The sequence below is a fragment of the Stomoxys calcitrans genome, chromosome 4, assembly GCF_963082655.1.
Source record: "Stomoxys calcitrans chromosome 4, idStoCalc2.1, whole genome shotgun sequence".
NCBI lineage: Eukaryota > Metazoa > Arthropoda > Insecta > Diptera > Muscidae > Stomoxys > Stomoxys calcitrans.
In genome coordinates this window covers 61,809,928-61,834,828 of record NC_081555.1, presented here as the reverse complement: position 1 = coordinate 61,834,828, position 24,901 = coordinate 61,809,928, and the positions used below count along the sequence as shown (strand labels likewise).

General features: G+C 41.1%; 1 protein-coding gene across 2 annotated transcripts in view; it reads right to left on the bottom strand.

Moving 5' to 3' along the window:
- Nucleotides 1–22,402, bottom strand: part of LOC106084417 (ras-related protein Rab-35) — a 34,902-nt gene extending 12,500 nt beyond the window's left edge. The window contains exons 1-3 of one of the 2 annotated variants that reach the window (XM_013248087.2): nt 21,276–22,402; nt 8,022–8,321; nt 6,840–7,936 (exon numbers count right to left, since the gene is read on the bottom strand). In XM_013248087.2, the coding sequence (XP_013103541.1) occupies nt 7,686–7,936; nt 8,022–8,321; nt 21,276–21,327 (603 nt within the window). In that variant the 5' untranslated portion in view covers nt 21,328–22,402 and the 3' untranslated portion in view covers nt 6,840–7,685. Of the gene's footprint in view, nt 1–6,839; nt 7,937–8,021; nt 8,322–21,275 lie in introns of those variants that run through there. The other variant, XM_013248086.2, reaches the window with a different exon arrangement.
- Between the last annotated feature and the right edge of the window lie 2,499 nt (nt 22,403–24,901).

Here is a 24,901-nt window from a genome sequence, read left to right as displayed (position 1 = left end):
GTTGTGGCATTGAGTTCGTTGCTGTTGCTTTGGAGTTTCGGCATTATACGTCATAAATATAAGGTCTTGCTTAGAGTAGCAGGGCACACTTAGTTAATCACACAACAGAACATTGTTTAACTTTGACACTAGGAATAAATCAAGAAGACTTTTCGATGTCGTGTTATAGTAGGTTAGTATAACAGAGTTCACGCAATGTATTCCGATCGAGTTGACAGCGCCTAAAAAATTACTTTCATTAAGAATGTTCCAGTAAAAGTCACCTGCAATTATGACATCCTCGTAATGGACTGATATGTTCATAATCGAGTCAATAAAGGCGTCATAAGGTATATGCCGATTCGGTCTATACGCACAGCCAATCAGAAGTTTTCGAGAGTTGGTTCGGTTAGGTAAGGTTTAAAAGAGGGTGCAGATATTAATCCGCCCCATGCCACTATGAACATACACCTAAGCCAGTAATCGGCTAGTTGTGCGCTCTAAATTCCAAAAAAAGTAATCTCAAAAGAAAATCTAAGTTAATACTTAATTGTTTTTCATGCCACTCCGAGTCTGTTAGACGCGAAAGCCAGGCAATGACAAATGAAATGCTCCAATGTCTCATTATCTTCCCCGTCTGCCCTACACATGCTTTCATTGCCGCACATGTTTTATATAAGTGTGCTTGTAGTCCCAGGTGCCCCTTATGATAACAATAGCTATACTGACCTCCTTCTTACTTCGTTTCAGCAATAGCTCCATCTTCTCACGGTCTGGATTTTCGCCGTCCTACCGTTACTCCGCTATGACCCGGCATCCAAACGATGCGGATCGTGTCATCCTTAGAAAAGGTGTTAATCTCCTTCTTATATTTCAAGACAGTTCGTGATCTTACCGTCCTGGTTGTTATTGCCCTTATGGCCGGTTCAATCTGCGTAAAGATGTTCATACTCGACGTCGTCGCGTTAACACTACACCACCTCACGCATTCTGTGATCAACCGGATCTCGCCTGCAATGCCGGATTACGGTTAGGCAGTCTAAAACAGATCTTAATCCCTGGGTTCTCAATGTAGACCCCCAGACCCACTCTGTCCTCTAGCTTTGGTCAATCCGTGTAACATGATCTTCCAGATGGCAATACTAGGGTCCCGTCAATCCAAGACTGTGCCGCTGGCAGCAGTGCCTCGCACTCGACCTCAAGGTTCATCTCAGGTATCCGATCGGAAACCACTTCCCTTTCTTCCAGGTTTCCTATCGTTGCCTCGATTATACCGCGATGGTATGAGCTGCTCCCATCCTCAATCCATTTTCCCATCGCCTTAAGTCTCATAGTCGCAGTGGCTACCTCATACCAATCTGTATGTCAATGGGTCGGATATCTAGAATAATCTCCAGTGCCCTAGTGGACGTGGTCCTCATCGTTCAGCCTTTTCCAAGACAACCTGAACCTGTTGTATGGTCCTTATTTTGCACTTTTTCTTCATCACAGTCCACCAAACTACTGAGGCGTAAGTAAGTATTGGTTTAATCACGCTCCCGTAGAGCCAGTGGACTATTCTCGTATTCAGGCCCCATTTCGATCCTACATACATAGTGTACGCTTCTGAATGTGACACTTCGAATTGAGGTTTATTGAGGAAACGTGGAGCGTCAAATTGGTACACCTTAGTCTTCCCCGTGAACTGGCATATTTCAGTCTTCTTTGGGTTAACGTTAAGACTCCTGGGTTTAGCTCAGTCATATGCCACATGAAAGACCCTTTCGGCCCTTCTGCATAGCTGGTTTGGATCCTTGTCCCTTAGAAGCATTATAACATCGTCTGTATAGCAGACGGGTTCAAATCCCTCCTTAGTCAGCATCCGTTATAGGTTATTTATGGTGGTCACCCAAAGGAGTGGCGATAAAATGCCCCCTATGTCGTCCCCTTTGTCACTTTCCCCCTTAAATTTATGTCAGGGGACCCGTTATTTATCGACCTTTTTCTTAGCATATGATTTATCCAGTCGCTAAGCACCCGGTCCACCCGGTGCTGGTATAAGGATTGGATCAATGATTCGGTCCGCACGATCTTGGCATCGAAGGATGCTTCTATTTTATTCAAAACCTCGTGCAGGGCAGTCCACCGATCTTCCCTTGACATAGGCATGCTGTTTGCATTTGGTATCTACAAAGCCTATCATCCCATGGCAGCCGGTTGTACGTACCGGATTGACCCGATGGAATCTTCATCGGCAAGGGCTGCCGCCTCAGTGTACGTGTTCGTCTTTTTTCGTCATGGGAGAGGCACATCCCGGAGTGCCTTCTCCGTATGCTTTTGGTCCGTGCCGGGATTGAAAAGAACCCCGGACCCTGGTTCTGTTCCGTTTGCCAGAACCGCCTTCATCATCGGTCAGTGTCGGTGAGGTGTAACAGGTGCTTGGAGTGGGTACATTTCCGTTCTTGCTCTGGCCTAACTTCGCTACGGGAGTATAGTCATACTGGCTATGTCGCTAGGTGCTGTGCGAACATAGCCAGCAGTGGGTCACAAGCGTCGCCGTCGTCGCCTTCGGCGTCCTCGTCGTCGGACTATGTGACCCCCCCCGACCTCTCCCGTACGGCAATTTATGCAAAGACAGCACCCTAGCCCTACTATTGCCAGGCCAGTGTCGGGAAATGTATCGTTCCTTCAGTTAAACTGCAATGGACTGCGAGGCAAGATTGATGAGATTGTAGATTTTATGAGTCGGAAGAGCATATCGGTCGCAGCGATCCAGGAGACAAAGCTGACTAACACCTGCAGCTTGCACAGTTGTCACGGCTACAATGTGCTACGTAAGGATCGCTCAAGGAATGGAGGTGGGGGATTGGCCTTCGTTATACACCATTCCGTGCAGTATAGACCTATCTCGCCTGCGCTTGACGCTAGTGACCCATACATGGAATGTATGGGGGTAGCAGTCAGGTCTGATACTGCCGAGATAGAGATATACAACGTGTATATACCGCCGGTTGGCAGCTGTGTCCCGATTAATGGCCAGGCCTACAGCCCCGACATAAGTGGGTTGCTATCTGGCCATAGTCGTCTGGTTCTGGGGTTTCAATGCACATCACTCGTCATGGCATTCTCCCCTAGGCAACGACCAGCGTGGCATAGCTTTGGCAGAGCAGATAGATAGCTCCACGTTTTGCACGGTGAATGAGGATGCCCCCACTAGGATTACGAGGAGGTGCAGCAGCTCGCCAGACATCTCAATCGCATCCCCTGATCTCCTGAGTGACGTATCCTGGCAAGCCGTCATCTCTTTGGGGTCAGACCACCTCCCCATAATCCTCACCATCGACCGACCACCCGACTTCATAACCTCTGAGCGCCGAACGTTCATCAACTACAAGAAGGCCAATTGGACTGGCTTCAGAGAGTACACCAATCGCCGCTTCAATGAACTGCCACCCCCCTCTGATGTGCTTGTGGCCGAGAGGAAATTCCGAGCCGCTCGCTTTATACCAGCCGGTCGAATACCGCAAGTGCGACCCAATTTCCCGGCGCAAGCAGTGGTACTCGCAGACGAGCGTGATGGGATTCGTGCTATGGACCCCGCTAACCCCAGAATCAGCGAGCTGAATCTGGAAATAAACAGGGTAGTCAACGAACATAAGCGGAATTTGTGGCTGGAACACTTGGAGCAATGTAACTTAGGCACCGGTGCAGGCAAATTGTGGGCCACTGTTAAGTCTCTCTCGAACCCCGGTAGACGGGACGACAGGACCTCAGTCACTTTTGGCGAGTTAACCGTGACTGATCCGAAGAGATGCGCCAGGTTGTTCAACCGTCAATTTATCGTGCATCCCGAGAGAGACAGGGCAAGGAGGAGAGCCATTCGCCGTATTCGTGGTCTCCGAGCCGATGAACAGCCATCACAATTTACCGTGGGCGAAGTTACGAATGTCATCCGTGGCGCCAAATCTTCCAAGGCGTTGGGCCTCGACGGAATCTCTACATTGATGCTGAAGAATCTGGATTTACCTGGAGTTGAGTACCTTACCACTGTCCTTAACCTGTCATTGAACACTCTTATAGTTCCCGATGTCTGGAAAATGGGCAGAGTGATCCCGCTACTGAAGCCTGGTAAAGACCCGAGTTTGGGGGAGTCGTACAGACCGATCTCCCTTCTCTCACCAGTGGCAAAGACGCTTGAGGCATTACTCCTCCCGAGCCTCGTAGGAGAATTTCCATTCGCCGAGCATCAACACGGATTTCGGAGACTGCACAGCACAACAACAGCTTTGCATGCCATCACCACACACATTTGCCGTGGCTTCAATCAACCCAGGCCATGTGATAGGACGGTCCTCGTGGCATTGGACCTATCGAAGGCATTCGACACGGTCAGCCATGCCAAATTATTTGAGGACATCGCCAACACGTCCCTCCAGCCAGGCCTTAAACGTTGGGTCGCGAATTATCTGTGTGGCCGCCAGTAATTTGTGGAATTAAGGGATAAGAAGTCAAAACACCGTAGAGTGAAACAGGGAGTTCCCCAAGGCGGGGTGATATCTCCGGCTCTGTTTAACCTCTACCTATCCTCCATCCCACCTCCTCCAGACGGCATAGAGATCGTATCATATGCGGACGACTGTACGATCTTGGCATCAGGCCCCCCACCCATTGATGACATCTGCGATAGGTTGAACGTCTACCTCAACGAGCTTGCCTCATATTTCGCTGCAAGAAATCTGAAGTATCCGCCACCAAATCTTCAGCCACACTGTTCACTACAAATACGCGTGAGGTGAATTCTGAGCTGACTGTGATGGTCGATGGAGAATTGATTCCGACCATCAAGTGTCCCAAAATACTTGGCGTCACATTTGACAGCTCCTACACTTTCTCCCCACATGCCACAGCAATCTGCAATAAAGTCAAAAGTAGAAACAAGGTCCTCAAGTCACTCGCTGGCAGCACTTGGGGTGCAGACAAAGAAACCTTGTTGACCACGTACAAAGCAATTGGCCGGTCTGTGGTAAGTTATGCAGCGCCAGTGTGGTCACGTCAGCTTTGTGACACGCAGTGGAATAATATTCAGATCTGTCAGAATGCCGCCCTCCGAACTGCGACGGGCTGCCTCCTTAGTTCTCATGTGGACCACCTCCACCAGGAGACAAAGATCCTACCAGTGCGAAGACATAACTACATGCTGTCTAAGCAATACCTTTTGGGCTGTTATCGCAGAAATCATCCAAATCATCATCTTGTGGATAGATACCCACCGCCCAGAAGCCTTAAGGTAGATCTACATGATCTAGAGCGTGAGGTCCAGCGCTACAAGAGAGAACCTCTAGATCAAGCGGCATATCAAGCGGGTCTGAACAACATTCATGCAGACACGGTAGCAGACGCGTTAACTGGCTACCGTGTGAATGTAGTCCTTGGAGAACGACCGCCACCCATTGCACCTGAAGAAATCGACCTCCCCCGGCAAACCAGAGTGATTCTGGCTCAATTACGTTCCGGCAGATGCAGCCGCCTCAATTCCCACAGAGCTAGGATTGATGCCGACGTGCAAGATGTATGTCCCGACTGTAACCAGGGACCGCACGATACACGTCACCTGTTTAACTGCCCGGCCAGACCCACTCGACTCAGACCCAGATCCCTGTGGACGCACCCCATCTTAGTCGCGGAGTTCCTGGGTCTTGACACTCAACAGAATCAAGCAAACGAAAGATAGTACACAATAAACTGCTACAACAACAACAACAACAAAGCCTATCAAAAGCCTCAACATATCTTCCGTTGTCTTTGCCCTCAATCCCATTTTGTCTACTAACGTTTCAATTTGGACATGGGTTTTTGAGAGAAACTTTTTCATCTTGGCGGCCCGATCTGAACCATATTCAACAGAAAGGGGTAGAGGTTCACGAAAAATCACTGTTTCAAATTTCATCAAAATCGGATAAAAAATGCTTCTTTTATGGGCTCAATACTATATCGAAAATCGTTCTATATCGTCCGATCTGGACGATATTAACAAAAAAGTGTAACCAAAGTTTACTGTTACAAATTTCGTCGAAATTGGATGAAAAATACTCCTCTTATAGGCTCAATTCCCTATATCGGGAGTTCGGTCTATATGGCAGCTATATCCAAATATGATCCTGTCTTGGCCACATTTAACAAGAATGGGTAGGGGTCTACCAAAACTCGCTGACCTCTACTGAGGGGTAGAGGTCCATCAAAGCTCACGGTTTCGAATCTCTTCAAAATCGGATGAAAAATGCTCCTTTTATAGGCTCAATACTCTATATCGGGAAATCGGTCCATATGTCTATATGGTTGGATCTGGACGACTATACAACAAAAAGGTGCAAAGGGGCACAAAAGTGTACTGTTTCTAATATCATCGAAATCGGATGAAAAATGCTCTTCTTATAGGCTCAATGCCCTAAATCGGGAGATCAGTCTATATGGCAGCTATATCCAAATATGGTCCGATCCCAGCTTTTGGATATATATGGGTAAATACCCGGCTATTTACCCATCGCCCATCTTTAATCATATGTATTTTACTCAATTTGCTGCTCTTGTGTTAATCCGGTGCGTACAACCTGCTGTCATGGGACTGACGGTGTGTATAAGAAGAAAATTAAAAATAAACAGTCAATTTAAAAGTAAAGGAGCGTAAATGCTCTGGATCTCCGGTACAGTTTAATTAAAAAAACAACAACAACAACAAACATTAAACATAAAACAAAAAACACAAAACACAAGGTTTGAACAAAAAAGGGTAATTATTATTATGGCCTTCTCGGCATCGTACATTCGAAATTGCATTGCGTTGAATGTTGCATGGCCGGTGTCGAAGTAAATGACATGGACAATTTAAAATTGTATGATTTATTTTTTATTTAATGGGGTTCCTTTCTGCTTTTTTAAATAAATCGATCATATCATATAAATATATTTTTATATAAAGTTGAATAGAATTTGAATTAAAAATTCTATAGTTTGCCTTTTTGTATAAGTTTTAATTCATGATTTAATTTAAATAATAATATAATTAAAATAATAATAATAATAATATAAGAGTGTGGTTTGTTCTGCTTTACAAGACATAATCATTGGTTGGTAAGACGACATTTCACTTAAGATTGGTAGGGGAAAGATTTCTAGGAAAAAGGGATTTGGATTAGAGAAGGTAAACTAGACTTTAGGGGTTTTCTTGAACATCGCAACGAAAACACTCTACATAGTATGGGGGAACACACGCGCACATAGATAGGTAGAAGAACTGAACTAGGACAAAAAAAGCAAATTTCTAAAAGCAAGGAGTGAAAAATCTAACATAGATTTTCGCGCTCAGTTGGTAAGCAATAGATTGTGCTACCGTCGGCTATTCACACGTCAACTGAATTTGCGTATAATATCAATTTTAAAAATTTTCCTTGGTAAACTAAAATATTCGACGATCGTTATATGCACCAGTTTGGGGTTCTTTTGAGGTGATCTTACGTTTATCTTCTTTTTTGTTTTGTTTCATATAAAATTACCATACTTTTATACAAAATATTATTTGTTTTTTACATTCTTATTGTTAAAAATCCCGATTGTGGTACTCTGCATTGAATCTGCACCCTCTGGAAAGATGAATATGGTGACTGTTGAAAATAGGATGAAAGCGACGGCGGTGGTGATAGTGGTCTAAAAGAAGCGGATATCTTCCGTTTTCAACTACAACATCTACTCTTTTTTGGTTTGTTGGATTTTTTCAAATTGATGGTATCTTTTTGTTGTTCGTTTTGTGCGGTACGCAACTTGTGCTGGAGGACTTGTCTCGTTATCGAAAGGAACATTTCCTCTACTTTGATATTGTCTTTGGCAGATGTTTCGAATAGTTCAATATCCATTTGTTGTGCAAATCGCTGCGCATCTTCGGTGATAACAACTTTTCGTTCGGGATCATCGTTCTTATTGCCAACTATAAAATAGAGATAGGTATTAGAAGGTTACTTTTATATTACCTCCAAAAATGGATTGTGGCGTATATTTTGGCCAATACATGCCTAATACTTTGTTTACAACATCACAATTATTTTGTATTTCATCCAACCATCGGCGGACATTTGCAAATGATTCACCATTCGTTACATCGTATACAACTATAACACCATGCGTTCCACGATAATAAGTGCTCGTTATGGTACGAAATCTTTCTTGGCCCGCCGTATCCCAGATTTGTAATTTTACACGCTTACCATCGATGACTAATGTGCGTATTTTAAAATCTACGCCAATTGTGGTTATATAACTGCCCGAAAATGTGTCATCTGAGAAGCGTATAAGTAACGAAGATTTACCAACACCTGTGAGGTTAAAATTTAATGTTATCAAAAGAAAAGATTACATTTCGTTCGATGTATGCAGAACAATTCATTTTACCAGTTGTGCCCAATTTTTCGCAAAAAAAACATCAAGAAATAGAAAATCAATATTAAGAAATAAAAAAATGGGAAAGAAAAACTTATCCGTGCACAAGGCCATTCGATATAAAATAGATGCATATGACCGTCGAACAGAATTGCTACGATTTTCTGATAGTTAAATACTCATAATTCGCTTTTAGAGATCGGAGAAATTCGAACAAATTCTAGGTACAGGATGACTGAAGAAAATATGCCTAAGTTGGTCTGTTCGCAGATTATAAAATAGATACCCGCCTATTATATCGACCGTCTGGTTTCGAATCGTGACGATATGACACAACGTTAAAACACGTCAAAAAAACCTTTGTCATTGAGCTAAAACTAAAATCGGACAGCACTAATTGATACGAGCAATTATACTTAAATTTGCGCTTATTATTCATATAAATGGATGAGGATGGATGATGTCCGCTAAAAAACTGTCATTTTCATTTTTTTCAAAAAGTATATATTTATCTGTCATCGGGGATTGCCACTATGAACATACACCTAAGCCTGTAATCGGCTAGTTGTGCGCTCTGAATACCAAAAAAGAAACCTCGAAAATAAAAATCTAAGTTAGGAATTCCGTGCTACTTACAAAATTCTTAATTGCTTTCCATGCCAATCCCCTAAGTTGGTTCATGTCAGGTATTGTGTCCCCACCTAAGTGCCGGTATCTGTAAGGCGCAAAAAGCTGGCAATGACAAATGAAATGCTCCAACGTCTCATCATCTTCCCCGCATGCCGTACACATGCTATCACTTGCCGCACCGATTTTACATAAGTGAGCTCGTAGTCCTATGTGTCCCGTCATGATACCAAAAGTTGTACTGAACTCCTACTTACTTCCTTTCAGTAATAGCCTAGTCATCTTACGATCTGGATTCCCCCATAAGATTTTCGCCGACCTATGTCTATGGGTCGGATATCTAGAATAGTCTCCAGTGTCCTAGTGGGTGTGGTCCTCATCGCTCCGCCTATGCCAAAATAACATGTTCTCTGAACCTCCTGTATTACTCTAACGTTCCACTTTTCTATATCGCATTCCACCAAACTATTTAGGCGTAAGTAAGTATTTGTCTAATCACGGTCCTATACAGCCAGTGGACTATCCTCAGATTCAAGCCCCATTTCGAACCAACTAAACACCCAACACCCAATACTACCTAACATCTTTGAGCCTTCTCAGTATTCTTTTGAATGTGCCCCTGCCAATTATGTTTCCTGCCCAAGATCAATCCTAGGTATTTAACCTTGCCAATATCGTCAAAGTTGCCCACCTTCGCCTTCCTCGTGGACAGACAGATTTCAGTCTTTTCTGGGTTGACATTAATTGGGTCTAGCCCAATCGTATGCCATCAGCAAGACCCTTTTGGCCGTTCTGCATAACTGATGTCTCTGAGCATTCCAAAACTATCTGGCCTAATCTAAACTTGAAGAGGCCTATCGCTTTTCTGTCACTGGCTAGAACAGAGGTCTCAGTCATTGTGTCTGTCATGACAGGTCACTGTCTAATCGGAAAACATGCTGACAGACTGAAGGTTGCCAGTAACTACTTTTGCAGAAGCTGTGAAGACATCGAAGAAGAAGAGACTATAGAACACCTGTGTGTGTGTGTCCCACACTGGCAGTCAAAAGAAGTTCGACTTTAGGTTCTCATTTCTTTGAGAACCTGTCTAATTTAGCGGATGTGAACATTCGCAAGTTGGATCTGGATGGTTCAACGGTTGGAACTAGAAAGCACCTTCCCTTTTTGTGGTATCACATTGGACGAAAACATCTTAGTGATTCTAATGGTAGACTGTCACTTAAACCTAACCTAACTTAAATGTTGTTTCGATTTCGTCTACTAACGTTTCGGTTTGGACATGGGTTTTTGAGAGAAACTTTTTATCTTAGCGGCGTCAATAACGCTATCGACCTTTTCGTGGAAAAGCTTCAAGGCACGTTTTGCCACTCCGATAATCTTATTGTATTCTTGAGCTGTGTGTAATACACATCCCAAAAAACTTCAGCTTTTTTACGGCGTGCTCTATTGTAAATTCTGCGGAGATCTTTCCCAATGTTGCGAATTTCCCGGCCATCCGGGTTTTTCTTGGTCTGATTTCCTTCTCCGAAGAGGACAACTATCTTCCAAAGACGCCACTATTGCAGTCGCAATCCTGTTGTCATTGTCGTGAATGTCTTGTATGCTTGGATTCTGATTAGTCTTCCGAATTTTGTTAATTTGGTTACTTGGTTACGGAAGCTTATCGGATTCGGCGCTGGCCGTGCTATTCTAAAACTAATGTAGCGATGATAGGAGAAGGAGTGTTTCATAGAGACCCTCTAATCCTGAACCTCATCGATCTGATTTTTCGAACATATAGTCACATCTAAAACCTCCTCCCTAATCCTTTTAACAAAGGTAGTGGTATTACCAATTTTAGGTCGTTAGTATTCAAGAACTCTGCCAGGCTAGGCCCGCACGAAATGCGGTGAGACTTCGCATTGTACCCCATTAGTACCTCATTTCTTGTCTGTTTTGCGTTCCTCACCAATCTTTGCAGCCCCGATGTGGTTGGCGGTATCGGAGAGTTGGCAGTTAAAGATATATAGGCTCAAAAAGGCAAATCCATAGATTGGTTTATATGGGGGCTATATCAGATTATTGGTTGATTTAAAAAAATTTACCATATATGATGGTTTCAGAATTGTATTTTTTTATAATTTCCGTGCGTCTTTGGAATGTTGTGCGGGGTATCTGCAATGCACATACTTTTAAAACAAAGCTTAAAATTTTTTTTTTTTTAGCACTTCATTAAATTTAATTTTTTTTTATTATTATATAATTTTTCTTATAATTCATTTTTTTACAATTTTACTAAATTTTTTGTTTTTTTGCTTTTTACCTTGCTTTTTATTAATAAAATTTTCTATATGTTTTCTAATTCGGATGTGGTTTTTGCATTTTTTTGTGTAATTTTTTCAATTTGAATGTATGAATATACCTATAAACCTGTACTGTAATTTATAAGATTTTGTTATGTTGTGCAGGCATAAATTAATTTTAAATAAATAAATAAATAAAAATATCATAACAGATAACCTTGTGCAAAATTTCAGCTTAATCTGATTTCAAGTGCGCCTTCTAAGAACTCAAGAAGTCAAATCGGAATATCAGCTTATGTGGGAGTTATATCCAAACGTAGGATGATTTAGCCCATTTACAATCCCAACCGACCTACATCAATAAGAAGTACCTCTGTAAAATTTCAAGAATTTACCTTTATTCCAGGATTTACTAATAGAAGGTTAGGTCACATGCAAAAACACAAAGTGGATAGGCCCCATAAACATCATTAAGGATGTCAAATCTGACGATTGAAAATGTCATCATATAGGAGAAAACGTAAACAAAGAATGAATGTTAAAAGAGAACAAGTTGACATCCTCAATGCCAAGTACTGCCAAATATTAAAAAAAAAGTATATCGGCTGATCGCTTGGCTTAACCTTATTCAGTGAATCCTGCCTTTATTCATTCGAAAGTTAGCATGCTTTTAGACAGACAGTTTACCCCTTAGTGAAAGGCATAAAAATACTGTACCCAGTGTTGTCATATGACAACGCTCAGTTTAATCGACATAAAATGGTAAAAAATTCTGAAATTTGTTAATAAAAATTTAGACATCACTTTGTTTTCTAAAATGGAAGTAATATGAACAATTACCGATAAACAATTGCAAAGTTGTCATTTCTTGCATGCTTTTTTTAAAGTCAAATTTTGCAACCATTTTATATAAGAACCAATCACACGACTTAAAAAACGACCGCTTGTTAGAGAGGCATTTCTCACCTAAGAATGAAAATGTGCATTTTTGGGGGTTGGCAATTGAGGAAAAAGAAAAACGGATTTTATGAGCTAAAAAAATCAACTAGAGATCTTTCTAAATTTTGCAAATGATCCATATCGGTCCAGATTTGTATATTGCTCCTATATTAAGTAGTCCTTCAATTTGACTTTTTGAGCCGCTACAAGCCTCAATTTTTATTGATGGGCTGAAATTTTGCACATAGTGTTCTGTAAAAGCTTCCGACATCCGTGCTAATTAAAAAAAATTCTATTCAAAAAATTTAAAAATTTAAAAATAATAACTAAGTCATCTTTGGAATATTTTGTATAATATTTTTTTATATTACATTTTAACTTAAAGTTGTAATTTTATAAGTAAATAGAAAATAACAGGATAATGCAAACGTAGACATATGTAAGTAAAAACCATAAAAGTAACAAAACAGAACTAAATATTTAAAATGCGTCTCTTGTTAATATATTTCACTAAATAAACTCTTGAAAAAGCCGACGAAACCTCGAGAAAAGTATGAAATAAACTTGTTTTATTTGCATATTGAAACATATTGACCCCAACAACCCGCAAAAATCACGTAAGAGATTATAGAGCAACAGTGGTCACTAACAAAAATAATAGAAAATAAATAGTTTGATTGTTTAATAACCAACTTAAAGTGAATTTTTTTTTATCAATGAGATCTTATTACTCCGATAATGATAAAATTTTTGTAAATATATACGATTATAATACACAAAATTTGGCAATAAATATGTACAAAGACCATAAATAGTTAATCCACAGAAAAAATAAACTGGAATTCATTAGCCGCAAGTTTAGTAATGTGTTAGAAACAAATTGGAAAACTACTTGTCGTAATGAGTATTGCCATTTCTGGTGAAAATCTTAATACCAAGTCCCTATAGCCTACTTCTAAAACAATGTAAATCCAGATAAGAATAAGTTGGGCCTGTGTGATTAAATGAGAAGGTTTTGATTGAAATTTAGAGATACCAAGGAGTGATTTGAGTTTACCACAGAATTACAAAAAACAATCCCATGGCAGCCGGTTGTACGCACCGGATTGATCCGATGGAATCATTCATCAGCAAGGACAGCCGCCTCAGTGTACAACACACTGCAACAACAAAAAACACATTTCGTTTATTGATATAAAGATTTCTAAATATTTTGATCTTACTACAGATTTTTGTTTGAACCGTTGAGTCGAGCGGATGCTTTGTTATTTCGCTCTGCAAGAATTTTTCTATAACTCGTAATAGGTCATTATTTTTGGCAAAAACAATTTAAGTCACTCAAGGATAGCGACGATAGTGTTATCCATTACGCGATTGATGATCTGCGTCTGTTTCCAGTGGAGCGGCAGACCTAGAGTCCGGAAATAGACTCCAAAGACCCAACAGCTGCGGTGGTGGTATCAGACCGTAGCATGTTGTCTGCTACTGAAACCTCGACCGGTGGAGCGGCTGCTCCAGCTCCACTAGCCGACAGACGACTGATCAGCAGGGGCTTTTGACGAGGACAAGTGGTTCGAAATCCTCCAATGGACAACGTGGAGCCAGAAGAGGTTGTCACTGTATGCATTCGACCCATAATAATATATTGCTGTTGTTGTTGTAGCGACATTTTCATGTGGATGTGGCGATCCTCGTCAAGCTCATGCAGGTTAGCAAGCTCGTTCCGGTCCAAACGATCGATCGCCACGGAAACAGGGTGGCCATTGGTTATTTAAAGGCGCACATCACATTCCTTGTCATATCGAGTATCATAGGCACTCAGTATTTGTGCAAGAGCCGGTGCCGCCCGGCTTCTCACTGAGACTTTCCGCTCGGTACAGTTGACTGTCTGCGACTGCTTTTGCAGCTAATCCGTATGGAGCATTCCACTATCCCCAATCTGTGGACGGGACCTGTAGCTCGCATCTAAGCTTCTCATGATGGCGATGGACACCACACAGATTGAACCTTAATGTTCCAGCCTCCGTGGGGCTCAAAGCACGGCGCTTTAAAAGTTCAACTACTGCTTAATACTCAACCGGATCCAAAGGACAGCATCTGATGTACTGATTTTAATGTTACATCTAATCTGCACCGAAGTCAGCCAAAAAGCTGCGGTCAGCTGAAGGGCATCACATGCCTAAAAGAATAAGAGCGAACAATAGAAAGATGGGTCCAAGAACCTTTGCTAATGTCGCTAGGGACAGTTTGGTGATGGCAGTTGTCGAATAGGGAGGAACAGAGCTGCATATTTAGGAATAATTGGAGTGGGACAGACAATGGACTGTCATCAATATACTCCGATGTTCTTGCGGAATTTCCTTGGTCTCCTTCAGTTTGTGACGATGCAGGCTGGTATCGGGTTACAGACTAATTGCCTTCGGGGACCAACGCTCAATTGAAATGTATCGTTGTGCGCTAAAAAAGATTGGTGAGATCTGGCCAGGCGGAGCATGCGATTTATTTGTTGTTGTTGTTGTAGTAGTTTGTTGTGTTCTATCTTTCGTCTGCTTGATTCTGTTGAGTGTCAAGATCCAGGAACTCAGAGACTAAGATAGGGTGTGTCTAGAGGGATCTGGGTCTGGCTTGACAGTTAAACAGGTGACGTGTGGTCCCTGGTCACAATCGGGACATACAAGATGTATGCACGTCGTCATCAATCCTTGCTCTGTAGGAGTTGAGGCGGCTGCCTCTGCCGCAACGTAATGGAGTCAGAACTACTCTGATTTGCCGGAGGAGGTCAATTTCTTCAGGTGCAATGGGAGGCGGTCGTTCTCCGGACTACATTCACCCGGTAGATATTTACCACATCTGCTATCGAGTCTGCATGAATGTTGTCTAGACCCGCTTGATATGCCGCTTGATCTAGAGGTTCTCTCTTGTACCGCTGAACCTCACCCTCTAGATCATGTAGATCTACCTTAAGGCTTCTGGGCGATGGATATCTATCCACAAGATGATGATTTGGACAGTCTCTGCGATAACAGCCCAAAACCTATTGCTTAGACAGCATGTAGTCTTCGTACGGATCTTTGTCTCCTGATGGAGGTGGTTCAGATGAGAACAGAGGAGACAGTCCGTCGCAGTTCGTAGGGCGGTATTCTGAATATTATTCCACTGCCTGTCACAGAACTGACGAAACCACACTGGCGCTGCACAACTTACCATAGACCGGCCAATTGATTCGTACATGTTCAACAAGGTTTCTGCAACCCAAGTGCTGCCGGCAAGTGACTTGAGGACCTTGTTTCTAATTTTGACTTTATCGCAAATTGCTGTGGCATGTGGGGAGAATGTGACGCCTAGTATTTTGGGACACTTGATGGTTGGAATCATTTCTTCATCGACTATCACAGCCAGCTCGCCATTCACCTCACGCGTATTCGTAGTGAACGATGTGGCTGAGGATTTGGTGGCAGATATCTTCAGATTTCTTGCAGCGAAATATGAGGCAAGTTTGTTGAGGTAGACGTTCAACCTATACAGATGTTAACAATGCATGGGGGGCCTGATGCCAAGATCGTACAATCGTCCGCATATGATACGATATCTATGCCGTTTGGAGGGTGTGGAATGGAGGATAGGTAGATGTTAAACAGTGCCGGAGATATCACCCCGCCTTGGGGAACTTCCTGTTTCACTCTAAGGTGATTCGACTTCTTATCCCTAAATTCAGATAGTTCGCGACCCAACCTTTCAGGCCTGGAGGAGGGACGTGTTGGCGTGGACGTGATGGGCTTCGTTCCTGTGCCACGAGGACCGTCGTCGTCGTGTCACATGGCCTGGACTGATTGAAGCCACAGCAAATGTGTGCGGTGATGGCATGCAAAGGAGTTGTTGTGCTATGCAGCCTTCGAAATCCATGTTCGGTCCTGTGCCACGAGGACCGTCGTCGTCGTGTCACATGGCCTGGACTGATTGAAGCCACAGCAAATGTGTGCGGTGATGGCATGCAAAGGAGTTGTTGTGCTATGCAGCCTTCGAAATCCATGTTGATCTCCTAAGCTCGTGTTCTTTCCAGGCTTCAGTAGCGGGATCACTATGCCCATTTTCCAGACATCGGGAACTATAAGAGTGTTCAAAGACAGGTTGAGGACAGTAGTAAGGTACGCAACTCCAGGTAGAACCAGATTCTTCAGCATTAGTGTAGAGATTCCGTCGGGGCACAACCTCCTGGATGATTTGGCGCCACGGATGACATTCGTAACATCGCCCACGGTAAATTGTGATGGCTGTCCATCGGCTCGGAGACTACGAATACGGCGAATGGCTCTCCTCCTTGCCCTGCCATTCTCGGGATGCACAATAAATTGACGATTCAACAACCTGACGCATCTCTTCGGATCAATCACGGTTACTTCCCAAAAGTGACTGAGCTCCTGTCATCCAGTCTACCGGGGTTCGAGAGTGACTTAACAATAGACCACAGCTTGCCTAAACCGGTGCCTAAGTTACATTGGTCCAAGTGTTCCAGCCACAAATTCCGACTATGTTCATTGATTACCCCGTTTATTTTAATTTAATTTAATTCAGCTCGCTGATTCTGGGGCTGGTTGGGTCCGTCAACGAATCCCATCCGGGAAATTGGGCCGCACTTGGGGTATTCGACCGGCTGGTATAAAGCAAGCGGCTGCGGCGTTAATGAATTTCTCGGGATTTCCTCTCGGCAACTAGCACATACGAGGGGGTTGCCAGTTCACTGAAGCGGTTTGATAACGTCCTTCTCTTCTGATTGATAACGTCCGGCGCTCAGAGGTTATGAAGCCGGGTGGTGGGTCGATGGTGAGAATTATGGGGAGGTGGTCTGACCCAAAGAGTTGACGGCTTTCCAGGGTACGTCACTCAGGAGATCAGGGGATGCAATGGAAATGTCTGGCGTGCTGCTACACCTCCTCGTAATTCTAGTGGGGACATCCTCACCGTGAAAAACGTGGAGTTACCTAGGGTAGAACGCCATGAAACCCCGTGACAACTGTGGAAGCTGCAGGTGTTTGCCAGTATTGTCTCATGGATAGCTGTGACCAATATGTTCTTCTTGTCGATCTTGCCACGGAGACCGTTGCAATTCCATTGCAAAAATGATACACTTACCGGCACTGGCCTGACAATATTGGGGATGGAATGCTGCTGTTGCGTATATTGCCGCACGGGAGTGGTTCGGGGGGTCACATAGTCCGAAGACGATGACGCTTGTGACCCACTGCTGTCTATGTTCGCACAGCACCTTGCAACATATTCAGTATGACTATACTCCCGTAGGATGTAAGGCCAGAGCAAGATCGGAAATGTACCCACTCCATGCACCGATTACACCTCACCGACATCGACAAATGATGGAGGCGGTTCTTGTAAACAGAATAGAACCAGGGTCCGGGGTTCTTTTCTACCACGGCACGGACCAGAAGCGAGTGGAGAAGGCACTCCTGGATGTGCCTCTCGCATAACGAAAAAAAGACGAACACGTACACTGAGGCGGTAGCCCTTGCGATGAAGGATTCCATCGAGTCGATCCGGTGCGTACAAGCGGCTGCCATGGGATCGATTTAGTCAAGAAGGAAGATATTTCTTGTCAACCAATGGCGCATGCTTGGATACCAAGGCGCATGCTTGGATATCCAGGATCAAGAAGGACCTGAATGACTCGCTTGTGCCAGCATGTCCCAGTGCCAAGCCAAGGGGCACTGGGAAGGACTGTAAAAAACTCTTGTGGCGAAAGCCACAAGATATAAGGTCGAGCTGAGAAAGGCTCAGAACAAATCCTGTGTGGAATGCAAAAATTTTCGTCCCATTAGTTTGTTGTCCTTTATGCTTAAGACTTTTGAGAGGTTGATAGAAACATATCTTAGGGCAAAGATCCCTGGAGTTCGCCTGTCATGGCAACAGCATGCCTAAAGTAAAGGGAACAGCGCGAAGGTCATTTTCATTCCCAACGCTGGGAAACCTTACCACATGAAGGCGAAAGATTTTTGTCCCATTAGACTGTTGTCCTTTATGCTAAAGGCTTTTGAGAGGTTGATAGAAACATATCTTAGGGCAAGGATCCTTGGATCGCCTCAAGGAGGTGGACTGCCTCTTTCACTTTGGAATATAGCCATTAACAATATATTATTGTCTCTGGATAATATAACATGTGTCAGACACTGTGTTATCCTTGATACAATATCCAATGTTCCAGGCAATGTGGATTATACCCTATCTGAGCCGATTTTGATAAAAACTACTGTACCACTATTCCAAACTAGACGATCAGTTGGGTTTCTTAAGATCTAGAACTGGTCATGTCGAAAGGTTACCCGATCACTACAGTGTGTATCAAGCGGAGATCCTTGCAATTAAGGAAGTGGTGGTGGATTGGCTAAGATATAATGTCATTAGAACGATTGTCATAAATATCTTCTCAGACAGCCAGGTAGCCATTAAATCCCTTGATAACGTATTTCTGAACACAAAAACGGCCCTCGACTTTCGCAGATCTCTCTATGAGATGGCTGAATTGTAAATTGAATGATAGATGGTCACAAAGAGAGGGTTGGGAACATTCCAGAACTATGTGGAGTAATATAGACTTGAAGATGTCTACCGCTTTGCTCAATGTGCCCGCCATGACAGACTGAAGGTTGCCAGCAAAGACTTTTGCAGAAGATGTGTGGACATCGAAGAAGAAGATGTTGAGCTTTTTAAAGCGATCTGGATGATTCAACGGTAGTAATTAGAAGGCATCTTCCTTCTTCTTTTCCCGTAGTATCACAATGGACGAAAACGTTTAAGTGAGTCTGATGGCAGACTGCCACTTAAACCTAACCTTCCGCCTTAGACTATTTTTTGTAGGGCTGTTTTAAGCTCATGTCGATACAGACAATTGACGAATTGGAAGACAACATTGCAGTATTTATTCGTTAGCTACCGGCCGAAATGTTGGAAAGAGTATGCCAAAATTGAACTAAGCGGATAAACCAGTCACGTTCAACATTTGCATGAAATAATCTTTTAACATTAAATGATATGGACCTATGGCTTTAAATTAAGATTTCATGTTTTTGTCTGAATTTAACGTTCCTTTTTCGAAAAACTTTCCTACAGTTCTTAAAAAATCAACCTTTATATACTGGATTTATTTGCACAGTACTTGACGGATCTTTCTCTTAGGAAGCCTGTATCAATGATTCCATGATCGCATGGAAACAATTTATTGAAGCGTCTTAATTTTGTGAGCTTCTCCACAAAAATTTTTAATACCAAGTTTTTAAACCATCCAGGTGGATCCATCAATTTCTCTTTTGTAATCCTCTCATATTTTGCCACAAAGGGTGAAATAATCAATAAATTTATTTGACGACAAAATGGCGACTAAGTGGTTTTGAAACTGTAGAGAGATTCACTTGTGCCATGTGAATCTCTCTACATTTTCACATACAGAAAAGTTTTCTGGCCATTTGTCAAGGACAATTCCAACGATACAATTGTGATTTAATCTTTTGACCAATGGCCAAAATAATATGGAAATGGTTACTTGGTGAAAGTGGTGAAAGACTAACATGGGTTCAAAACTACTATATCTATCCATAATATAGCAAGGTTTCATATTTTTATATTTTTTATTAATTTAAACTGCATCCGAGACGACCATGTGAGGTAAAAAACTACTACAATCACTTCGTCGCTTTAGCCTGTCCGAAATTCCTCATGATTCTTTGTTAAACTAGGGTGATTATTTATTAAGATGTCTACAATCTATTAAATTGAAACGACCTCCGTGATTCAAAAAATTAAACATTCGATTGAAAAATCTTGAAATAAAATGCCGAGACATTACCCCATCTCCATGTAAATGAGGAAATTTTCGATAACATGCGTCATAGAATTGTTTAAAATATAACTTCAGAAGATATCTCATACATTATTCCCACTATTGTGGGAGAATATTTGGAAAGGAAGAGACTTCTACATAAACATAAAATACCATATTGTCCGCAAACGGTATTGGATGTAACATCGTAAGTTTGATCACAAACACTTTTTTATATTCACATGAAAATATGTCAATTAACGTTTTTATATAAAAGTGGTTATCAGCATATGCTAACTATGGATCATCGATTGGATGCATTTTTTGAAAAATTGGGTTTATATCAGAGGCAAGCACAATAACATATTTGCAATGATTTTCAAGTCCGTGGGATTGCATAAGATTATTTTCTTGGTATGTACACAAAAATATATAAAATTCATTAAAAAAAAAAATTGTTCAAAAATCAATAGTTTTGTCACCCCCCTATTAGTGAAAAAAAAAGGAAATCGTATTGACTGGTTGCTTTTAAAATTTTAATTTTGTGTGCATATAATTATTATCTACCTTTTGTTTAAGCGTTGTTTTTTTTGCTAAGTGTGCTCAATTACAATAGTTTGTGAGCCCATATTATTGCTCTTAAATTTAAATTAGATTTTCCACTCAAACTGCCAATCCTCAAGAATGATACTCTATCTAGATTTGGCGCTACATGATAAATTGAATAAAAATGCGAAACGATTTAGGACTGTCCTAATTAAACAAAAAATGAGAAGAAAAAGCTTCTATGAGAGTATCGCTCAAAAAGAATGCTAAGATAAAAACGATTAGAGCAGGAGCTGTTTTGTTGCCTAGTTGCATATTAGTCACATCAATATCCATACACTTGCGTGCAACAACACCATACCAGCATTTGTATCAGCAGAAAGAGGGGCATATAGACAATCGGAATAAAAAAAAAATAAACACCAGTGCGCGTTGACTGTATGAGTGACTGTGACTGTTCATAAGCACTTGGACGATATTCACAAACTACAGTACTGTAATAAACCTCATGGCGGATCCCGGCAAGATCAAAACTCATACAGAATAAATAGATTATATGTAAAATTAGGACAACTGACAATGAATATGTTTTACACAAGTTAAATACAATTGTTTATAAATACATCGTTGAGATACACAGGCATCACACACAAACTATACGTGATACTCACCACTATCGCCGATTATTAAAAGTTTGAATAAATGATCAAAACCACGAGACATGGTGGCAACCGATTATGTTAATGGTGGTATTGGCTTTTCGGCTAGTTGTGGAGGGCGGTAGAACAAATGTTTATCTGTTGCGATGAGTCGAGGTTTGTTGCTCCAGTCCGAAATATTGTCAAATCACAAGTATTACGCTATGTACTAAAATAATGCTCCACAGTATACTCTGGAGGAAGACTTGGTACGAGAATTTACTATACGCCTTCAGGAAAAAATAATGTACCGAATAAAGTTCCTTTTAAATTGGGGTATTATGCAGTTCCTTGTACATATAACCAATGCAATACAGAAGTAGAATTGTGTTCAAATGAATACATAAGATTGTTTCCGTTCTGTACGGTATTTTTAGGGGGTATGATTTGCTTTTGTGACTGTGGGATTGATAAGAAAATTACTTGTTCATATCTTATTGGGCTTTTTGCTTTCTCGCTTTTAAATTATTTTCGTTCTAGTTCTTGCACACTATACAATGTTCAGGGATTAGGGCGTTAGATAGCCGGTAATATGTTCCATGAAAGAGTAGTGTATAATCGGTGGTTTTATGATATTCTTTACAACAACGCAGCTTGCAGAAGTTTCGTAGTGGATCTACTTCTTATGATGTAAAGACGAATGGATTTTCAAATTAAAAAAAAAACTTTGTCCATCGATTTTGTCAGCAGGTTCAGAATTTTTGAAAACTTCTTTGCGCAGAGCTTGTTGTTGCCTCTATTTTTGTTCAATTCCTCTAACTCCTGGCCATAATCCCCAATACCCTATGACCATAGAAAAAGCTGATGCAGCTGCTGTCAAGTGAGTCGCTTGTGCTGTGTTGTTGTTTAAAAACGACTATACTTAGCTTTGCAGATTGTTGTTGCAATTGATGAACTCCCTTCTTTTTTTGCTAATCGTTTTTTAGTTTCCACCGAAAAGTTTCACTTTCTGCTCGGTGTTCACTCGAAAAATCTGTTGAGACAATTTCGATGTATATTCGCTGTTCTTAACGCCGTTAAAATTATTTACACTAATTTTGAATTTTATATTTCTTCTTTATTTCTTTATGATTTTCCCTTCAAATGCGTCATTGTCTACGGCTGAGTAATAGTTATCGATTATCATTATCGATGTTTGCGATACGCTCTAAATTGAGACACAAGGTGTTGGCGCACGTTAAAACAATTGCCGGCCCACAGTTATTCTATAGTGGAATTCAGTAAAATCCCGTTTACACTGCTCTTTAAATCCGGATTTAATTGCTCGATCATCTGTTATCCCTTAATAAAATCAGCTGACGAGTGCCCTAAAGCAGTGTATGAGCAGTGTAAACGGGGTTTAAAGTGTTTTAACGATATTCGTTTAGTTAAAAAGCGATAACAGAAAAGGTAACGAATTTGGTATTCAGTAGCCACTTCTAACGATAATCGACATCGTCAAAATCAGCTGTTTTCGCTAACGAATAGAAGTTTGTTAACTAAACGGCGACAATTTGATCTTTACTTTAACATTTTTCTCTTAAAACCTTTCGGATATGTGTGTTGTCGATCAATTAATAAGCGTGGTAGCGTGTGTTTCTTAATATGAAAAAAATTTCGGTATTGAAAGCACTTTTCCTAAATAATTGTGTACATTTTATTTAGATTTGTGATGTTTTATATTAATAAAGAAGAATTTCAGGTTATGAGAAGAATTACTTATTATTTTTGTCGATTCCTCTTTGGGTAGAATTGCCTGAAATAAAAAAGATTACGATTTGTGTTAATGAGAAAATAGAGAATAAAATATTCGTTAATGCAAACGTTTTTTTTTTGTCGACATATTTAACCAAACGATGTTCGTTAAAAGTAACAGAATTGCGGTAAATACTAGCCCTATCCAGCAAAGACTATTAAGTACTAAAGAAAACCTTTGCTCTCCTAAAATAATGGCTTCTAGGTGCAACGATTAGAAATTTGATGTTTTCTTTTGTTTCTTTCGTAAGAGTCAACTCATGTGAGAAAAAAAGGAAATGAGTGAACATAAAAACTAAAAAACACAATCAAATCAATAAAAAGAAGCTTAAACTCCGTTTACACTGCTATTTAAATCCAGATTTATTGGCGTGATTATCTATTTTCCCTTTATAAAATCAGCTGACGAGAGCCTTAAATCCGGATTTAATGAGAATTGGGTTTAACAACAAAGTTAAAACAGGTTTTGCAAAATAAATTTATGTTTAAAAGCAACAAATGATCACAAACGATTGAAAAATAGTTAAATCACTTTCATCTCATTCATAGTACTATCAAATTCTCTCTTCTCTCAATTTAATTTCTTTATTCAAATCTTTGCACCTAGAAAGATCAGAAAAACACATTGTTAGTATTGAACATCTGTGCTATCCAGTGCAAATCAGGTGTTCTGGATAAAATATCAGTGCACAGTTGTACCGGTAAGTTAGGTATAGCATGCAATAACAGAAAATAAGAAACGATTAATCGTGACTTGCACTATAAAGAACTAAAATAAATCGCAGCAACTGCCGTGTTTTAATATTTTACCATATACCTGCGTGAAGTTACCAATGTTGTTAACGTTGACAATTTGTATGGCAGCAGAACAGGGTGACTTTTGTGTTCGAAGTCGATTCCTGGTCTCCAGGTTGGAATTAGTTTACTGACCACCAGTTTCTAAAGAGATATCTGGAAACTTTGTTCGAGGTATTTCGTGTCCCGGACACATGTTTTACACCAAATGGTAGGTATTGGACCTCTATTTCATGTTCCGTCAAAACTTTTGTGTACGAAGTCGAATCCTGTCCTCCAGGCTGGAAACTTTATTCGTAAACCTGGAAACTTTATTCGGAACACAGCGTGTCCCGGACACATTTTATACATCAAATTGTAGGTATTGGACCCCCCTTCATATTCCGTCGAGACTTTTCTGTATGAAGTCTATTCCTGGCTTCCAGGTTGGAATTAGTTTACTGACCACCAGTTTCTAAAGAGAAATGTGGAAACTTTTTTCAAGGCATAGCGTGTCCCGGACACATGTGATACACCAAATGGTAGGTATTGGACCCCTCTTTCATCCCCTCATTTTTTCATTTAACAAAGTGATTTTAATTATACAATTTATTTTTCACTTTTTAATGTCACCCTGTACTGTTGCTATAAAAATTTTCATCGAAAGTTACCAACGTTGGTAACTTCACGCAGGTGAAGACCTATGATCGCTTCAGAAATTCTCATTGGCCGAGATGTGTTATGTCAAAGAGTAAATCAAACGATTATCGAAGGCGATGAATGTCGACTGCAGAAAATTGAATCAGTGCGCACAGGTGAAAGTTTAACACTCGACGACCACGACAAATTGAAATCAACAATAAGTAAACATCGAAATTGTTTTGCTGAGAACATAGCCGAATTAGGAAAGTGTACGCAAATGAAAATGGAAATAAATGTAACCAGTGACGTACCATATTCATGAAACAATATCGGATACCATTTACCAAACGACCTATTGCGACAGAAATAGTAAAGAAATTGATGGACAACGACATTATACTTCTGGTATCGTGTTCGTGGAGAAAAAGAATGGTGAACACCGTATGTGC